General features: G+C 49.2%; 1 protein-coding gene across 1 annotated transcript in view; it reads left to right on the top strand.

The window, feature by feature from the left end:
* PHF3 (PHD finger protein 3) overlaps positions 1-19,806 on the top strand; it is a 180,498-nt gene that overhangs the window by 146,294 nt on the left and 14,398 nt on the right. The window contains exons 14-15 of the mRNA XM_075340255.1: positions 1,622-1,711; positions 6,236-6,431. Of these exons, the coding sequence (XP_075196370.1) occupies positions 1,622-1,711; positions 6,236-6,431 (286 nt within the window). The remainder of the gene's footprint in view (positions 1-1,621; positions 1,712-6,235; positions 6,432-19,806) is intronic.

Here is a 19,806-nt window from a genome sequence, read left to right as displayed (position 1 = left end):
AAGTGGCGCAAAACATGCTGCACTTTTTTTGCACAAAATTCAGATTTTTTTTTAACTCCTTAGATAAAAGTAAACCTATACATATTTGGTGTCTACGAACTCGCACTGACCTGAGGCATCACACTGATACATCAGTTTTACTATATAGTGAACACAGTGAATAAAATATCTCAAAAACATTCATGCAATTGCACTTTTTTTTGGGGGAATTTTTCCCGCAAATTTTTTTGCTGTTTTCCAGTACACTATATGGTAAAACTCATGGTTTCATTTAAAAGTACAACTCGTTCTGCAAAAAACGAGCCCTCATCTCCCTTTATTGTCAGAAAAGTAAAAAAGGTACGACTCTCGGAAGAAGGGTGGCGAAAAAAAAAAAAAACGGAAAGCGCAAAATCTGCCGGTCGGGGTTAAGCACGCTTTAATTAGATTGTTCTGTTTTCTAACACACCATAGTCACACTTTTTTATTGGTGGAAGTTAGGATACTGAGACCCAGTCAGTCACTGAAGTGAAGGGGCATTAGCGCTGAACTGAGCTCAATGTCCACTTGGGTGTGATCGGGTTTTGCTTGTCTCTTTTGTGGCACTAAAAAGTGCTGTATAGATTAATACTGCTGGTGATGCAAGCTAACTCGGTTCCACCATTTATATCCTCTTGTACATGGCTAAAAGAGTGATTCCAGCTCATGTGCTGCCGCACTGTCACTAAATATTGTCAAACTAGATGAGGCGTCTGGCCAGCACTGGACATTGTGTAGATGTATTGAGATAGAATAATAAGAACACTGACAGGGCTTATTCAGGATTTAGTTTTTAGGCCTATAGTAGAAAAAAAACAGGCAGGTAGTTAGCAACTACCTGCCTGTTCTACTCTGCACCATCACAGAGCTGTCACTGACCCCTCCTGCCGGCGATTTAGCTTTCAGAATTGTTAAAGGAGGTATCCCTCAATTAAATATTACATTTCTTATTTAGATCGTACAAAACAACAATTTTTCGATTTGAATATTTTTTTAAGCATTGGTCCCATGTCTGGATACTTATGTTATTTGTTATAGTGCCCACTTCCTATGAGCCTAAGAACTAACCCGTAGGTAGTTGCAAACTACCTGCCTGTTGTGCCTGGCACCGATCATTGTCGGCACAGAGCGGTCACAGGTTGCTCCTGCCGCTGCCGCCAATTCAGCGGACTCCATTATCGTAACATTAGCAGACCATCTATTCCTCTTTGGGGTTGCTTTGTCAATGTGGCATGACTGCCAACTTCATGTTGATTGACATCTGGTTTCCCGCAGCTTGGCAGCTGTGAATCGCCATGATCTTTGCAGTGACGCTGCGTCAAAAGTGCAGAGCAGAAAAAAAGCTGCATCTCTATTGATGTGTCAATGGAAGCCGATGAATCGGCGGGAGGAGCAACCTGTGACTGCTCTATAGGCTCTTGGGATTGCTGTTTAAAAAAAATTATTCAAATGCAAATTTTTTTGTTTTGCACTGTCTAACAAAGAAATGTAACATTTAATTGTGGGGCACCTCCTTTAACAATTCTGTAGGCATCAGTTACATTGCAGTCTAACAGCATATTAAGATATATCCAAATCTAAGAGTATTCTCTTCTCCTTATAGGACCTTCCTGAAAGCATACAAGTAGGTGGAAGGATCTCGCCACAAACCGTTTGGGACTATGTAGAAAAAATAAAGGCCTCTGGAACAAAGGTACTATACCTATATGTTTACATTGTATTTCACAGACTTTTGGTAACACAAATTAGCATTTCTATGTTTAAAGGTGACTCGTTGGCAGCTGCACAGGCTTTAGGAATTTCCGTTTTTGTAAATCAATTGTGCATTAAATGTTTATGGATGATGCTGAGGGGTCTCCAAATTCTGTTGATGTCTCTCATAAATACCCCCATTGTTGCTCCTGAGCTGTGCTCCTACACCGCCTAAGGTCCTGTGCCCACAAGAGAAAATACCTACAGAATTTGCTGCGGAAAAAGCGTGGATTTTCTGGATTTTCCAGACAAATCCGCAGGTTTACACAAGTACAGACACTCCCCATGTTATCCTATGGGATTTGGGGAGTGCTGTTGTATCAATGCTGTGCTTTTTGCGGCTGCGGAATATGCTGCGGATTTCCCGCAGCCGCACGTAACTGCACGTCAATTATTCCTGCGGATTGTTCCGCGAGATCTCTATACTTGCCTACTTACCTGCCTTGATTTGAAGACACCGGAGACTCTTCCTTCAGTGTAGAAGAGCCGGACGGTGCCAGGAGCGGGCTGCAAGAGGTGGTCGGGGACTGCACGAGCTGCGGTCATGTGACAGCTGGAGCTCATCCAGACCCCACCCATCTTCTCCAGGAGCCGGCCCGAAACCAAGTTGCTGTGCGATACAGGCAAGTATGAACTCCACGATCACTCAGCACTTGTTCTGCATTGAGGATGCAGTGCCCAAGCCATGGTACTGTATCCTCAATGCAGAATGCCCGCAGGACATTCCCCACCAAAAACTCAGACAAAGTTGTGCTGTGGATTTCTGGGAGAAGATATATCCGCAGCACACTTTCCCCGTGGGCACATGGCCTAATAGTCATGATCTGCACTGTGAACAGTTGATATCCATAGCACACAAGATGGGGACATTCAGTTGGTAATTCCATACCTGCTTTCCTGATTCCTTTTCATTTCTGTAGGTATTTCTGGGCTTTTCATAACGGCTTTTATCTGTACAGAACAGTTGAGGGAATTTTAGAAGTCTGCCCTGAATGTATCCAAACCGTATGATAGTAAGGGCTAAAACAATTCACAGATTTTATTGTACTTGACTTGCAAATAAAGAATACTTTTGTAAGTCAGGGTTGTGTGGTGTGTCTGTTACCTGAGCCACAAGATTCCTGGTGATTTATAATGTAACATTTAACATGAGACAATACTTCTACTAGATTTTGTTTTTAGCTGGATGTCCATTTACAGGGACTCTGTGAGCACAGAATGATGGCTCAAACCAAGTACAGGCGCTCGGTGCTCCCTTGGCGAAGCCAAACATTTAAAGGGAATCTGTCACCAAGCTTTTACTACGGTATCCTCGAGCAGCATGATGTAGTGGACGAGACCCTGATTCCAGCGATGTCACTTCCTGCCTTCTTGGTTCAGTTTTGCTAGAATCCTTGTTTTCTGTGTTGTAGATGTAGCAGTGCTCACATTCCGAGCTGCATATAACCTCACCCACAACGCTGACTGACAACGTCCTGTGTGCATTGTGAGCATGCTGATAATCAGTGGTGATGGGAGGGTTACACAGATCAGCTTGTCTGGCCTGCACGTGAGACCTAGTTCTAGTGATTATCTCCTGCTGGTAAAATTTTTTGATTCGTTAGAATCTACAGCACACAGACCAGAGAGTGATATATGTCTGGAATCAGGGTATCAATGCCTACATCATGCTACTCTCAGATTAAATAGCAAAAACCTGCCAGTAGATTCCTTTTAAAAGCACCTTCCCACCGACTTTTTTCCATCTATGTCTGCCCTTTTGGCTGTAAAAAAGCCAAAGTTGTCAATCAAAATAAAGGGGAGAAAGAGAGGTTGATGGAAAACTGGTGGGAAGGTGTGAATGTTTGGCCTTGGTACATGAACTTGGTTTGAACAGTCATTTTCTGCTGACAGACTCCCTTTAAAGCACCACTCCAGCTTTTTTTTCCATTACTGTGGTGCTTTTAATCTAAGGCCTCTGTCCCTACACATAAACTTGCCCTCCGGCGTCTTCATCTTTTATGGTCATAGCTCCCATCATGCTGCGCCATCTTGTGGCCATAATTTCTGATTAGTCGGAAGTCAGAAGTTACGTCACAAGCTCCTAATGCATCTCTATGAGAGCCAGGACGAGACTCAACTAGAGATGCATTAATTTGTAACCTCTGGGGGGCTCCGTGAAACACTGGATCTGCCGGCAGATCAGCCAGTCGGAGCAGTGGTGATAGAAGATGAAGCTGCCGAAAGGTGAGTATATGACAGTGGTCAGGGGACTCCACTCCAGCGGGGGAATAAAAAAGCTGAAGTGCAGCTTTAAAGGATGAGTATGCGGTCACTGAATCTGTACGTTTTCAAAAGTAGGAATCTTTTGCAAAAGGCAGAGAAGCTATTTTGTTAAAAACTAGATTAGTAAAATCTTCCCTCTCTGTCCTTGCATACCACCTGTCCAATGTCTTGTAAAAGGACAATAGTAATGATAATAGTAGTGTTACGTATAAAAAAGCAGACATCTATCTTTTTTTCTTGCACTGGAACTCTATAGTAAGCATTTTATTTAAAAGGTGATTATGCATGCAAATCTAGGGGCTTGTTCATGGCGTAGTTGATGCTTTTTTCTCCTGCTTATTCTTTTCATGTGGGGGAATAGACAGCATATTACAATAGCAACAGAATCAAAGCGTGTTCGAAAAATCTCATTCATATGGTGCGAAACCCGCAGTATGTCGGTTCTTTCAGTGTTTTTATTTGAGTTCTTCCCCTTTTGAGATCAAAATGGCTTAGCGCAAAAAAGCATCGAAACCTCTCAGAATTAGGCTGCTTTCACACTTGCGTCGTTTTGCATCAGTTGCAATCCATTGTGTGACTGATGCAACGGATGCGTTGTAGATGGTGCCACAACTAATGCGACTGATGCTGCAAAAAAACTGATCCCTTGTATTTTTTTTCCAGAATTTACTCATCTGAGCATTCTCATTTGGTAAATGACAGTTACGTCACAGGAATCCGTCCACTGATGCATTCCAACGAATTCAGCTCCTATAGGCTTCCATTATAAAAATGACGGACGGTGATGGAATCCTGCACATTGCGTTTTTTCGACGCTCTGAAAAACGCTACATGCCGCGTTGCTGCCGCCCGACGGTCAGTCATTCCATGACTGATCCGTTGCGCGGCAGATGCAACGCAAGGCCGTCAGTCGCAATCCGTCCTCCATACAAGTTTATGGGGAAAAAACTGAATCCTGCTAAATATTTTGCAGGATACCGTATTTCCTCAAGGTGACGGATTGTGACTGATGCAACACAACGCAAGTGTCAAAGCAGCGTTAGCTTTTCTTGTTGTAGTCTTTTGTTTTTCATGCATAAAAAACACCTCTGTGTGAACACACCCTAAGGAGCAGAGAACATATAGCTGAATCGCTCTAATGACATTTAATAAGTTATCAAACATTGACCAGTTGCTCATGTTTTACATTTAATTATCTGGCCTATGATGGCAATTTTCTAACAACAAAGAAGGAGAAACTAAAGCACAGCCTTATGCCAGCGGAGTACTGGCAAAGTCATAGAAAAGTAAAATTATGACCTGGCTGAGCAGTCAAGTGCATGTGCAGTTTTATAAGATGGCAATATTCTTCCCACCATTGCACTGATATTTTAAAGTGTAGCATTGATCACCTTTTTATTACTTAACATAAAATAAGTGTTTATCACTATGTTGACTAAAGCCACTTGGCACATCTACCACAGTAAATGGGTAATCCAATGACTAACGAAATGTCACAGAGTAGTACTAGAAAATGGACTTATGAAAGCAGGTCCCTGAATGGCTTTTACTAAAGGGGATGAATCCCCATCTAAAGAGACATTTATGAATCTGATTAGTTAGATGCTGTTCTCGTTTACATGTAACTGCACTGTAGTGCTCTGGGATTTGGAGGAAAAGCAGCAAACACTGACCACCACAATATATGTGAGCACCTACCCTACCTGGATCGCAATTTACCATTTTCCAAAGGGTGAATGAGAACAATTAAGTCAGAACACAACAAGGAGACTGATTAGTTCTAATATGTCGTTCTGTTTCCGATTGGATGGGGTATTTTGTAGAGTTGGTGTGAATAGATTTGTAGGATCTGGTCTATCAGTCACATTAATAATCTGTGGCTACACTACGAGTGCTCTGAGAACTGCTGTTTCCCTTCTGGCTTCTGCAGCATTTCTTTTCATTATCCGGCCTAGCGTGATGTCAACATTGCACCACGGTGCACGTGACGTCGCGCCACACCAACCAATCAAAAGTACAGTTGGAGATGTCAGGAGGTAGGGATTGCTTCCATCCAGCGACCATTGACTGTTGACGAGCACGAAGTGCCTGGTCCAGCAAATTGATTTGCACCAACTCTAGTGTTTTGTTGATCTGGATAAAAAAAAAATTGCCCTCAAAACGAACATTAAGAGTAATTTAATTTATTTATTTTTTTTAGGAAACTTGTGTGATCCGTTTTACCCCCGAGACAGAGGAAGATCAAATCTCTTATACACTGCTATATTCTTACTTCAGTAGCAGAAAACGTTATGGCGTAGTTGCAAATAACATGAGGCAGGTGAAAGACATGTATCTCATTCCCTTAGGTGCCTCTGAAAAAATTCCACATTTCTTTGTACCCTTCGATGGACCTGGTAAGTTTTAGGCTTTTGTACTACTTCATATGGGAACGGTTTATAAATTTATATTATTTTGCCCAAAAATAGGAAAATGTGTAATTTGGTCATTCCTTCTTTTTTGGAAACATTCTTTTGAGGTCCATAAGATATTGTGCATATGTGCAATGTCTTTAAAAAGTATTAATACCCTCTGAACTTTTATACATTTATTTCATGTTACATTAGAAACTTAACTGTATTTTATTGGGCTTTTATGTGCTATACTAACACAAAGTGTCACAAAATTTGTGAAGTGCAAAGGAAATGATAGATGGACTTCTAAATATTTTTAAAAAATATATAAATCTGATCCCCTCCATGCCACGCCGCATTGATGCAGTAATTCATGCAAAAGGAGACCCAACCAAGTATCGAGTGCATTTACTGTACAGGCTGTTCAGTAGGCCAATATTTCTGAGCTTAAAATCATTTTTTCAGTTTGTCTTATATAATATTCTAATTTTCTGAGATAATAAGTTTTGGGTTTTCATTGGCTGTAAGTCATAATCGTCAACATTAACAAAAATAAACACTGGAAATAGATCCCTCCTGTGTGTAATGACTCACATTGTGTTTCCCTTTTTGTATTGAATTACTGAAATAAATGTAACTTTTTGAGGATATTCTAATTTATTGCACTTGTATTTTGCAAAGAAGAATGAGGAAACATTTCAGCCCCTGGATGTGCAAAACTGATAGTGACATACCCCAAATGACCTGGAGCAGTATAATAAAAATGAAAGGTGGTCCTAAGAAGTATTACTCAGTGGGACCGAATACAAATGCAACTCAATTTTCAAATTTATATTTTTAAAATATTAGGAAAACCAGATATCATTTCCTTTACACTTCACAAATACTACTTTGTGTAACGTGAGAAAATGTGGAAAGGTTAATGGGGAATGAATTCTTTTCAAGGCAGTGTATTGGTATACTTTTTACCATCAATATCACATAGATGATTGAACTGATATTTTCCCTAATGTTTCCTGCCCCATACATCTTACAAGATTACAGCATCTACAGCATGTCACTTGTAAGCCTCAAATGAGCGTAGGGATACAAAAAGCATATCATCCCATTACCTCATTTTTATGGACTATAAAATCCTCTCTGTAACAGGAAAAAAAAATGTCTTTTAGTCCACAGTTAAGGGGGCCACAGTGTCAGACCTCCATTTCAATGTTATGACCCAGCACTCGGGTCAGCCATTGAGTTTTTGGGCTCAGACGTGGAGCATCCAGAGCACAGAACAGTAATAATGCACCTCTCCTGTAAACGGCTATTTCTTTTTCGCTCTATTGGGAGACCCAGACAATTGGGTGTATAGGCTATGCCTCCGGAGGCCGCACAAAGTACTACACTTAAAAGTGTTAGGCCCCTCCCCTTCTGCCAATACACCCCCCGTGCTCCCACGGGCTGCTCAGTTTTTTGCTTTGTGCGAAGGAGGTCAGACACGCACAGCACAGCTCCACAGATTAGTCAGCAGCAGCTGCTGACTAGGTCGGATGGAAGAAAAGTGGGCCCATATAGGGCCCCCAGCATGCTCCCTTCTCACCCCACGTTTGTCGGCGGTGTTGTTAAGGTTGAGGTATCCATTGCGGGTACGGCGGCTGGAGCCCACATGCTGTTTTTCCTTCCCCATCCCCCTTAGGGCTCTGGGTGAAGTGGGATCTTATCGGTCTCCAGGCACTGAGACCGGGCTTCATCCACAACTCCTGTGGAGCCTGATGGATAGGAGCCGATACCGTTCAGGGACATGGCCCTGCATCTTAAAGGTACTCTGTATCCCTATGGGGACCGCGCACGGCATCACCTCAGCTTTGCTGGGTGTGCTAGTGCACCGGGGACCGCGGCGCTGACCGGGTCTATATGTGCCATTACACACTCAGCGTCGCTGAGTGTGTTTATATGTAAGGGCTACCGCACTGACCGCCGTTGCCACGGGACACTGCGGCGCGGCTGGGACTTGTAGTTCGCCGGGGACTTTCATGCGACCGCGCTTTTACGGCGGCCGCGTTTATTACTACAGTCCCCGGCTTCATTGCGGCCTAGTTTCCCTTTTTTTTTTTTCTCCCGCCCTCAGCCCTGACAGGCAGGGGAAGGGCGGGACGCTGCACGGAGCGAGCAGCAATGAGGGCTGGAGTATGATTTACATGCTCCACTCCCCTCACTGTACACAGTATGAGCGCCCGTTTCGCGCTCTTTCTAGGCCACGCCCACAGCTTCCTCAGCTCGTCAGGACGCCGCAGCCATTCCTGTCAGCTCCACCGACGCTGCAGAGAGGGACATATTCATGGGAGACCCAGACACGGTCTCTGGTGGCCTCACAACCGCTTAGGCGGCTGGTAAACAGCACATGTGGTGCTAGCCCCATGGTGCTGTATTGTATGGGTACATTATTTGTGTACTGTATATAATTTACACTGTATGAGCACAGTTCTTTCTGGCTATATACCCTATTGTGTTACTCAGGGAAAACTATAGCATGGCGCCCATAAAAGGCAGGGGTGCCAAAACACAGGCTTATTATGTTGCCTGCGCCGCATGTAAGACCCAGCTACAGGCAGGTTCCACTGACCCTCATTGTGTACAGTGTTCGACCCCTGTGACACTTCCTCAGCCGGATCCTCTGCTAAGAGGGGCCCAGGGGGAGCCACCTGTTGACACTGTCCAGGTGACGGGGACTGAGTTTGCAGCCTTTAAGGATCAACTCTCTGAGACTATGGCTAAGATACTAGAAGCCTTGCAGTCCAGACCGGTATCTCAGCAAAGGGACTCTGTTGAATCATTGTTCCCTGACCCCCCTCAGTTGGACCAACAATGTCCTCACGGGGTATCTCATACATCCCAGACGGAGGGTTCGGACTTAGAACCTAGCCCCAGATCGTCTAAGCGAGCCCGCTTAGAATTTCCCTCGACATCATATTGTTTAGGGTCTCAGCGGGGGGATTCTCTGGTTGATGATGCGGAAACAGCTGATCAGGATTCTGATCCTGGGAGCGCTCTCAATCTTAATTCTCCAGACGGGGACGCCATAGTGAATGATCTTATTGCATCCATTCATCAGTTGCTGGATATTCTTCCCTCAGCCCCTCCGGCGGAGGAGTCTGATTCTCAGCAGGAGAAATTTCGCTTCAGGTTCCCCAAGCGTACACAGAGTATGTTTCTAGACCACTCTGATTTCAGAGAGGCAATCCAGAATCACCATGCTTGTCCGGATAAGCATTTCTCTAAGCGCCTTAAGGATACACGTTATCCTTTTCCCCCGGAAGTGGTTAAAGGTTGGATTCAATGTCCCAAAGTGGATCCTCCAATCTCCAGACTGGCGGCTAGATCCATACTTGCAGTGGAAGATGGGGCCTCGCTTAAAGATGCCACTGACAGGCAAATGGAGCTCTGGATGAAATCCATCTATGAAGCTATCGGAGCTTCTTTTGCCCCAGCATTCGCAGCCGTATGGGCGCTACAAGCTATATCAGCAGGTCAAGCGAAAATTGAAGCGGCCGCGCCACAAGTGGCTTCCATTACCTCCCAGACCTCGGCAATTGCGTCTTACGCTATGAATGCTGTCCTGGACTCTGTGAGCCGTACGGCAGTTGCGACCGCCAATTCGGTAGTAGTCCGCAGGGCCTTGTGGCTACGGGAGTGGAAGGCAGATTCCGCTTCCAAAAAAGCGTTTAACCGGTTTGCCAATTTCTGGCTACAGGCTCTTTGGCGAGCGCCTGGATGAAATCATCAAACAATCCAAGGGAAAGGATACATCCTTACCCCAGCCCAAGCAGAACCTCTCCCAACAGAGGAGAGGGCAGTCGAGGTTTCGGTCCTTTCGGGGCGCGGGCAGGTCCCAATTCTCCTCGTCCAAAAGGTCTCAGAAAGAACAAAGGAACTCTGATGCATGGCGGTCTAAGTCACGTCCTAAAAAGGCCATTGGGAGCACCGCTAACAAAGCGGCTGCCTCATGACTTCTACCTCCTCTAGTAGCATCCTCGGTCGGTGGCAGGCTCTCCCGCTTTTGCGACACCTGGCTGCCACAAATAAAAGACCGCTGGGTGAGAGACATTCTGTCTCACGGTTACAAGATAGAGTTCATCTCTCGTCCCCCGACTCGATTCTTCAGGTCTTCTCCGCCTCCCGAGAGAGCCGAGGCTCTTCTGCAGGCGCTGGGCACTCTGAAGGCAGAAGGAGTGGTGGTCCCTGTTCCTCTTCATCAACAGGGCCACGGTTTTTACTCCAACTTGTTTGTGGTCCCAAAGAAGGACGGGTCTTTCCGTCCTGTCCTAGACCTGAAACTTCTCAACAAACACGTAAAGACCAGGTGGTTCCGGATGGAATCCCTTCGCTCCGTCATCGCCTCAATGTCCCAAGGAGATTTCCTTGCATCGATCGATATCAAAGATGCTTATCTCCACGTTCCGATTGCCCCAGAGCACCAGCGCTTCTTGCGCTTCGCCATAGGAAACGAACACCTGCAGTTCGTGGCACTGCCATTCGGCCTGGCAACAGCCCCACGGGTTTTCACCAAGGTTATGGCTACTGTAGTAGCGGTCCTCCATTCTCAGGGTCACTCGGTGATCCCGTACTTGGACGATCTGTTGATCAAGGCACCCTCTCTAGAGGCATGCCAACACAGCCTCGACGCTACCCTGGAGACTCTCCAGAGTTTCGGGTGGATCATCAATTTTCCAAAGTCAAATCTGACACCGGCCCAATCGCTCACATACCTTGGCATGGAGTTTCATACCCTCTCAGCGATAGTGAAGCTTCCGCTGATCAAGCAGCGGTCACTACAGACAGGGGTACAATCTCTCCTTCAAGGCCAGTCACACCCCTTGAGGCGCCTCATGCACTTCCTGGGGAAGATGGTGGCAGCAATGGAAGCAGTCCCTTTCGCGCAGTTTCACCTGCGTCCTCTCCAATGGGACATCCTACGCAAATGGGACAGGAAGCCGACGTCCCTCGACAGGACCGTCTCCCTCTCTCAGGCGACCAAAGCTTACCTTCGGTGGTGGCTTCTTCCCACTTCATTGTCGAAGGGGAAATCCTTCCTACCCCCATCCTGGGAAGTAGTCACGACGGACGCAAGTCTGTCAGGGTGGGGAGCGGTTTTTTCTCCACCACAGGACTCAGGGTACGTGGACCCGGCAAGAGTCCTCGCTTCAGATCAATGTTCTGGAAATTCGGGCAGTGTATCTTGCCCTGAAAGCGTTCCAGCAGTGGCTGGAAGGCAAGCAGATCCGAATTCAGTCGGACAATTCTACAGCGGTGGCATACATCAACCACCAAGGCGGCACACGCAGTCGACAAGCCTTCCAGGAAGTCCGGCGGATTTTGATGTGGGTGGAAGCCACGGCCTCCACCATATCCGCAGTTCACATCCCAGGCGTGGAAAACTGGGAAGCAGATTATCTCAGTCGCCAGGGCATGGACGCAGGGGAATGGTCCCTTCACCCGGACGTGTTTCAGGAGATCTGTTGCCGCTGGGGGGTGCCGGACGTCGACCTCATGGCGTCCCGGCACAACAACAAGGTACCAACGTTCATGGCACGGTCTCAAGATCCCAGAGCTCTGGCGGCAGACGCCTTAGTTCAGGATTGGTCGCAGTTTCAGCTCCCTTATGTGTTTCCTCCGCTGGCACTGTTGCCCAGAGTGTTACGCAAGATCAGGGCCGACTGCCGCCGCGCCATCCTCGTCGCTCCAGACTGGCCGAGGAGGTCGTGGTACCCGGATCTGTGGCATCTCACGGTCGGCCAACCGTGGGCACTACCAGACCGACCAGACTTGCTGTCTCAAGGGCCGTTTTTCCATCTGAATTCTGCGGCCCTCAACCTGACTGTGTGGCCATTGAGTCCTGGATCCTAGCGTCTGCAGGGTTATCTCAAGAAGTCATTGCCACTATGAGACAGGCTAGGAAACCAACGTCCGCCAAGATTTATCACAGGACGTGGAAAATTTTCCTGTCGTGGTGCTCTGCTCAGGGTTTTTCTCCCTGGCCATTTGCATTACCTACTTTTCTGTCCTTCCTTCAATCTGGACGGGAAAAGGGTTTGTCGCTCGGTTCCCTTAAGGGACAAGTTTCAGCGCTCTCTGTGTTTTTCCAGAAGCGCCTAGCTAGACTTCCACAGGTACGCACGTTCCTGCAGGGTGTTTGTCACATCGTTCCACCTTACAAGCGGCCGTTAGAACCCTGGGATCTAAACAGGGTGCTGATGGTTCTTCAGAAACCACCATTCGAGCCAATGAGAGATATTTCTCTCTCACGCCTTTCGCAGAAAGTGGTTTTTCTAGTAGCAGTCACTTCACTTCGGAGAGTGTCTGAGCTAGCAGCGTTGTCGTGCAAAGCCCCTTTTCTGGTTTTTCACCAGGACAAGGTGGTTCTACGTCCGGTTCCGGAGTTTCTCCCTAAGGTGGTATCCCCCTTTCATCTCAATCAGGATATTTCCTTACCCTCTATTTATCCTCATCCAGTTCACCAATGTGAAAAGGATTTGCACTTGTTAGATCTGGTGAGAGCACTCAGACTCTACATTTCTCGTACGGCGCCCCTGCGCCGCTCGGATGCACTCTTTGTCCTTGTCGCTGGCCAGCGTAAAGGGTCACAGGCTTCCAAATCAACCCTGGCTCGGTGGATCAAGGAGCCAATTATCAAAGCTTACCGTTCGGATGGGCTTCCGGTTACCTCAGGGCTGAAGGCCCATTCTACCAGAGCCGTGGGAGCGTCCTGGGCTTTGAGGCACCAGGCTGCGGCTCAACAGGTGTGTCAGGCGGCTACCTGGTCGAGCCTGCACACTTTCACGAAGCACTATCAGGTGCATACCTATGCTGCGGCGGATGCCAGCCTAGGTGGACGAGTCCTTCAGGCGGCGGTTGCCCACCTGTAGGAAAGGGCCGTTTTACGGCTCTCTTACGAGGTATTATTTTACCCACCCAGGGACTGCTTTTGGACGTCCCAATTGTCTGGGTCTCCCAATAGAGCGAAAAAGAAGAAGGGAATTTTGTTTACTTACCGTAAATTCCTTTTCTTCTAGCTCTAATTGGGAGACCCAGCACCCGCCCCTGTTTTTTTGTGTACACATGTTGTTCATGTTGAATGGTTTCAGTTCTCCGAGTTTCCTTCGGATTGAAGTTAAACCAGTTTATAATTATTTTTTCCTCCTTCTTGCTTTTGCACCAAAACTGAGCAGCCCGTGGGAGCACGGGGGGTGTATTGGCAGAAGGGGAGGGGCCTAACACTTTTAAGTGTAGTACTTTGTGCGGCCTCCGGAGGCATAGCCTATACACCCAATTGTCTGGGTCTCCCAATTAGAGCTAGAAGAAAAGGAATTTACGGTAAGTAAACAAAATTCCCTTCTTCTTTGTCGCTCCATTGGGAGACCCAGACAATTGGGTGTATAGCTTCTGCCTCCGGAGGCCACACAAAGTATTACACTTTTAAAAACAGTGTAACCCCTCCCCTCTGCCTATACACCCTCCCGTGGATCACGGGCTCCTCAGTTTTATGCTTTGTGTGGAAGGAGGCACACATCCACTCATAGAAAAAAAAAAAAAAAAAAAAAGATTTCTCATACATAGTATGACGGATGGAAGAAAAGAGGTCCCCCTATGGGGTCCCCGGCATGCTCCCTTCTCACCCCACTATGTCGGCGGTGTTGTTAAGGTTGAGGTACCCATTGCGGGTACAAAGGCTGGAGCCACATGCTGTCTCCTTCACCATCTCTTATGCGGCTCTGGGAGAAGTGGGAGCCTCACCGGTCATTCACTTGCTGAGACCGTGCTCCATCCGCAGCCCCTGGTGGAACCTGCTGGACCGGAGCGTTTTCATCCCCAGGGACCGGGCCCTGCACCTTCAAGGTACTCTGTGTCCCCATGGGGGGATGGTACGGGGAGAGAGGTCGCCTTTCTCCCCAGTAGCGCCGTCCGTTGTTTTTTCATCGGACGTCCGCGCCGGCCGTGCCTGCTTGTCGGGCACGGCCTTAATTTTAGTCCCCGACTTCATCGCGGCCTAGTCGCGAAAAATCCCGCCCCCGGGCCTGCTTGTCAGGGGTAAGGGCGGGATTACCGACAGAGGGCTGGAGCATCTTTGCATGTCTCCCCTCCCCTCTCATTGACCACTATGGGGCCTCCAGATTCCCGCCTTTTGCCGGCGCCGCCCATGGCTCCACTCCCCCCTTGAGAGCTCCGGCGGCCATGTTTGGCATTCTGCCAGTGTATACTGCAGCTGCACAGCTCTACAGCTCCGGGGGACCCACGACAGGGAATCTGGAGGACACCAGCGGTTGGTAAGCCACACCGGTCACCCGGTGCTGGTTCCCCTAGGGTGCCGTGATATATATATATTAATATATATATTATTTATATTCGGAACGGCTGTATAACCCTTTCCCATATACCCTCAGTGGTCGCTCTCCTAAGGGATACTTATTGCTTACAGCATGTCGTCCACAAGGAGCAAAGCCCCTAAGGCACAGGTTTTTTTCGCAGCCTGTACCTCTTGTAGGGCTATGTTGCCTGCGGGATCCACCTACCCTCACTGTGATCAATGCGCGACTCCTGCCACGCTTGCTCAGCCGGAGCCTAGGGCACTTGTGGGCCCCTCGGCTCATGTAGATCCCCCTGCTCCTCCTGAGCAGGCTGCAGGGACAGAGGCACCGTCATTTGACTCTTTCGCGGAGAAACTCTCTCAGTCACTTTCTCAATCCATTGCACAATCTATGGACAAATGGTCATCTAAGCTCCTTGAGGCATTGCAGTCCAGACCGGGCTCTTCACAGGCCCCGGCCCCTGTTAGTTTGTATCCTCCAGGGCCTTCTCGGTCCGCGCCGTAGCGCGCTCCCAGGATAGCCCCTAGGTCCCAGGCGGAGGACTCCTGCCCGGATCGCAGTCCCAGACCGGCTAAGCGGCCTCGCTGGGACTCTTCCCCGGCCTCCTCACGCTGCTCTGGATCTCAGCTTGAGGACTCTCAGGATGACGAGGCGGACGTGGGAGCTCAGGGCTCTGACCCTGACTTCGCCCTCAACCTTGATACCCCTGAGGGGGACGCCTTAGTAAATGATCTTATTTCGTCCATCAACCAGGTGTTGGATCTCTCTCCCCCGGCTCCACCTGTAGAGGAGTCGGCTTCTCAGCAGGAGAAACACCAATTTCGATTCCCCAAACGTACGCGCAATACGTTCTTTGATCACTCTAACTTCAGGGACGCTGTCCAGAAGCCCAGAGCGGTCCCGGACAAGCGTTTTGCTAAAAGGCACTCTGACACGCGTTATCCCTTTCCACCTGAAGTCGTTAAGGGCTGGGCACACTCACCCAAGGTGGATCCGCCAGTCTCTAGATTGGCTGCTAGGTCCGTTGTGTCTGTTGCCGATGGCTCATCCCTGAAGGATGCCACTGACAGACAGATAGAGCTCTTGGTGAAGTCTATTTATGAGGCCACGGGCGCGTCTTTTGCCCCGGCCTTTGCGGCTGTGTGGGCTCTCCAAGCAATCTCGGCATGTCTGACTGAGATTAATGCTGTCACGCGGAATTCTGCTCCGCATGTGTCTTCCTTGACCTCTCAGGCATCAGCATTTTCGTCCTATGCCATGAACGCCGTCCTGGACTCTGCTAGCCGTACGGCTGTGGCATCCGCTAACTCCGTGGCATTCCGCAGGGCCATGTGGCTGCGCGAATGGAAAGCAGACTCTGCTTCCAAAAGGTTTTTAACTGGTTTGCCTTTTTCTGGCGAACGTTTGTTTGGCGAACGGTTGGATGAGATTATTAAGGAATCCTCGGGAAAGGACTCCTCCTTACCCCAGTCCAAACCTAAGAGACCTCAGCAGAGAAAAATCCAATCGAGGTTTCGGTCCTTTCGTCCCTCCGGCAAGCCCCAATCCTCTTCGTCCAACCGGCCGGAGAAAGGCCAGAGGAACTCCTATGCGTGGCGGTCCAAGTCACGCCCCCAAAAGGCCGCAGGAGGCACTGCCTCCAAGACGGCCTCCTCATGACTCTCGGCCTCATCTAGCCGCATCCTCGGTCGGTGGCAGGCTCTCCCGCTTTGGCGACGCCTGGTGGCCACACGTTTAAGACCGATGGGTGAGAGACATTCTGTCTCATGGTTACAGGATAGAGTTCAGCTCTCGACCTGCGGCTCGTTTTTTCAGAACCTCCCCACCCCCCGCACAGGCCGACGCACTTTTTCAGGCGGTGGACGCTCTAAAGATGGAAGGAGTTGTGATTCCCGTTCCCCTTCAGGAACGTGGTCGCGGATTTTACTCCAACTTGTTCGTGGTGCCAAAAAAGGACGGGTCATTCCGTCCCGTTCTGGACCTCAAGCTGCTCAACAGACATGTGAGAACCAGACGGTTTCGGATGGAATCTCTCCGCTCGGTCATCGCCTCGATGTCACAAAGAGACTTCCTAGCATCGATCGACATCAAGGATGCTTATCTCCATGTGCCGATCGCACCCGAACATCAACGTTTCCTGCGTTTCGCCATCGGGGACGAACACCTCCAGTTCGTCGCATTGCCCTTCGGCCTGGCGACAGCCCCACGGGTCTTCACCAAAGTCATGGCATCCGTTGTGGCGGTCCTGCACTCTCAGGGCCACTCGGTGATCCCATACTTGGACGATCTCCTAGTCAGCACCCCTTCTCGGGTGGCATGTCAACGAAGTCTTACCGTCACTCTGGTGACTCTCCAGCAGTTCGGGTGGATCATCAATTTCCCGAAATCCAAGTTGACGCCGACCCAATCACTGACTTACCTCGGGATGGAGTTTCATACCCTTCCAGCGTTAGTCAAGCTACCGCGGGACAAACAGCTTTCTCTGCAGGCGGGGGTGCAGTCACTTCTTCGGAGTCAGTCACACCCCTTAAGGCGCCTCATGCACTTCCTGGGGAAGATGGTTGCAGCTATGGAGGCAGTGCCGTTCGCGCAATTCCATCTACGACCACTCCAATGGGACATTCTTCGCAAATGGGACAAGAGTTCGGCTTCCCTCGACAAGAACATCTCTCTTTCACTTGCAACCAAAACATCACTTCAGTGGTGGCTCCTACCCACATCTCTGTCTCGTGGAAAATCCTTCCTCCCGCCAACCTGGGCCGTGGTCACCACGGACGCGAGCCTGTCAGGTTGGGGAGCGGTTTTTCTCCACCACAGGGCTCAAGGAACCTGGACTCCAATAGAATCGTCCCTTCAGATCAATATTCTGGAGATAAGGGCAGTATATCTAGCCCTATTGGCTTTCCATCGGTGGCTGGAGGGCAGGCAGATCGGAATCCAATCGGACAACGCCACTGCCGTCGCCTACATCAACCACCAAGGCGGCACTCGCAGTCGTCGAGCCTTCCAGGAAGTCGGGCGGATTCTGCAGTGGGTGGAAGTCACAGGCTCCACCATCTCCGCAGTTCACATCCCGGGCATGGAAAACTGGGAAGCAGATTTTCTCAGTCGTCAGGGCATGGACGCGGGGGAATGGTCTCTTCACCCAGACGTGTTTCGAGAGATCTATCGCCGCTGGGGAACGCCGGACGTCGATCTCATGGCGTCACGACACAACAACAAGGTCCCGGCCTTCATGGCACGGTCTCAGGATCACAGAGCTCTGGCAGTTGACGCTCTGGTCCAGGATTGGTCGCAGTTTCGACTGCCATATGTGTTTCCCCCTCTGGCAATGCTGCCCAGAGTTTTACGCAAGATCCGATCCAACTGCCGTCCCGCCATTCTCGTCGCTCCAGACTGGCCGAGGCGGTCGTGGTATCGGGATCTGTGGCATCTCACGGTGGGTCAACCGTGGGCGCTTCCAGACCGCCCAGACTTGCTGTCACAAGGGCCGTTTTTCCATCTGAATTCTGTGGCCCTCAACCTGACTGTGTGGCCATTGAGTCCTGGCTCCTAGCGTCTTCAGGGTTATCTCAGGATGTCATTGCCACCATGAGACAAGCCAGGAAGCCTACGTCCGCCAAAATCTATTACAGGTCTTGGCAAATCTTCTTATCCTGGTGCTCTGATAACGGTTTTCCTCCATGGCCGTTTGCTTTACCCACATTTCTTTCATTCCTACAATCTGAAATGGACAAGGGTTTGTCCCTCGGCTCTCTCAAGGGCCAAGTGTCGGCGCTCTCCGTGTTTTTTCAAAAGCGTCTAGCCAGGCTTCCGCAGGTCCGCACGTTCCTGCAGGGGGTTTGCCACATGGTCCCACCTTACAAACGTCCGTTGGAACCTTGGGATCTTAACAGGGTTCTGAAGGCTCTTCAAAAGCCGCCTTTTGAGCCACTGCGGGATGTCTCTCTCTCCCGTCTTTCTCAGAAGGTGGCCTTCCTGGTGGCGGTCACATCACTTCGGAGAGTGTCTGAGCTTGCAGCGCTGTCATGCAAAGCCCCCTTCCTGGTTTTTCACCAGGATAAGGTGGTTCTGCGTCCTGTCCCGGAATTTCTCCCTAAGGTGGTATCCCTTTTTCATCTAAATCAGGATATCTCCTTGCCTTCCTTTTGCCCTAATCCAATTCACCAGTGTGAAAAGGATTTGCACTCTTTGGATCTAGTGAGAGCACTCCGGTTCTACGTGTCTCGCACGGCGCCCCTGCGCCGTTCAGACGCGCTCTTTGTCCTTGTCGCTGGCCAGCGTAAGGGCTCTCAGGCCTCCAAGTCAACCTTGGCTCGGTGGATCAAGGAACCGATTCTCGAGGCCTACCGTTCTTCTGGGCTTCCACTTCCTTCAGGGTTGAAAGCCCATTCTACCAGAGCCGTAGGTGCGTCCTGGGCTTTGCGGCACCGGGCGACGGCTCAGCAGGTGTGTCAGGCAGCTACGTGGTCTAGTCTGCACACTTTCACGAAGCACTATCAAGTGCATGCCTATGCTTCGGCAGACGCCAATCTAGGTAGGTGAGTCCTCCAGGCGGCGGTTGCCCACCTGTAAGAGGGGGCCGTTTTCGGCTCCTTTTATTGAGGTATTCTTTTACCCACCCAGGGACTGCTCTTGGACGTCCCAATTGTCTGGGTCTCCCAATGGAGCGACAAAGAAAAAGGGAATTTTGTTTACTTACCGTAAATTCCTTTTCTTCTAGCTCCTATTGGGAGACCCAGCACCCACCCCTGTGCCCTTCGGGCTGGTTGTTCTTTTGTGTACACATGTTGTTGATGTTGATTTGTTCTTATGGTTCATGGTCTTCAGTTCTCCGAACATCCCTCGGATTGAATTTACCCTAGACCAATTTATAAGTTTTCTCCTTCCTGCTTTTGCACCAAAACTGAGGAGCCCGTGATCCACGGGAGGGTGTATAGGCAGAGGGGAGGGGTTACACTTTTTTAAAAGTGTAATACTTTGTGTGGCCTCCGGAGGCAGAAGCTATACACCCAATTGTCTGGGTCTCC

Source organism: Anomaloglossus baeobatrachus, chromosome 3, assembly GCF_048569485.1.
Source record: "Anomaloglossus baeobatrachus isolate aAnoBae1 chromosome 3, aAnoBae1.hap1, whole genome shotgun sequence".
Lineage (NCBI taxonomy): Eukaryota > Metazoa > Chordata > Amphibia > Anura > Aromobatidae > Anomaloglossus > Anomaloglossus baeobatrachus.
This window is presented reverse-complemented; position numbering and strand designations above follow the sequence as displayed.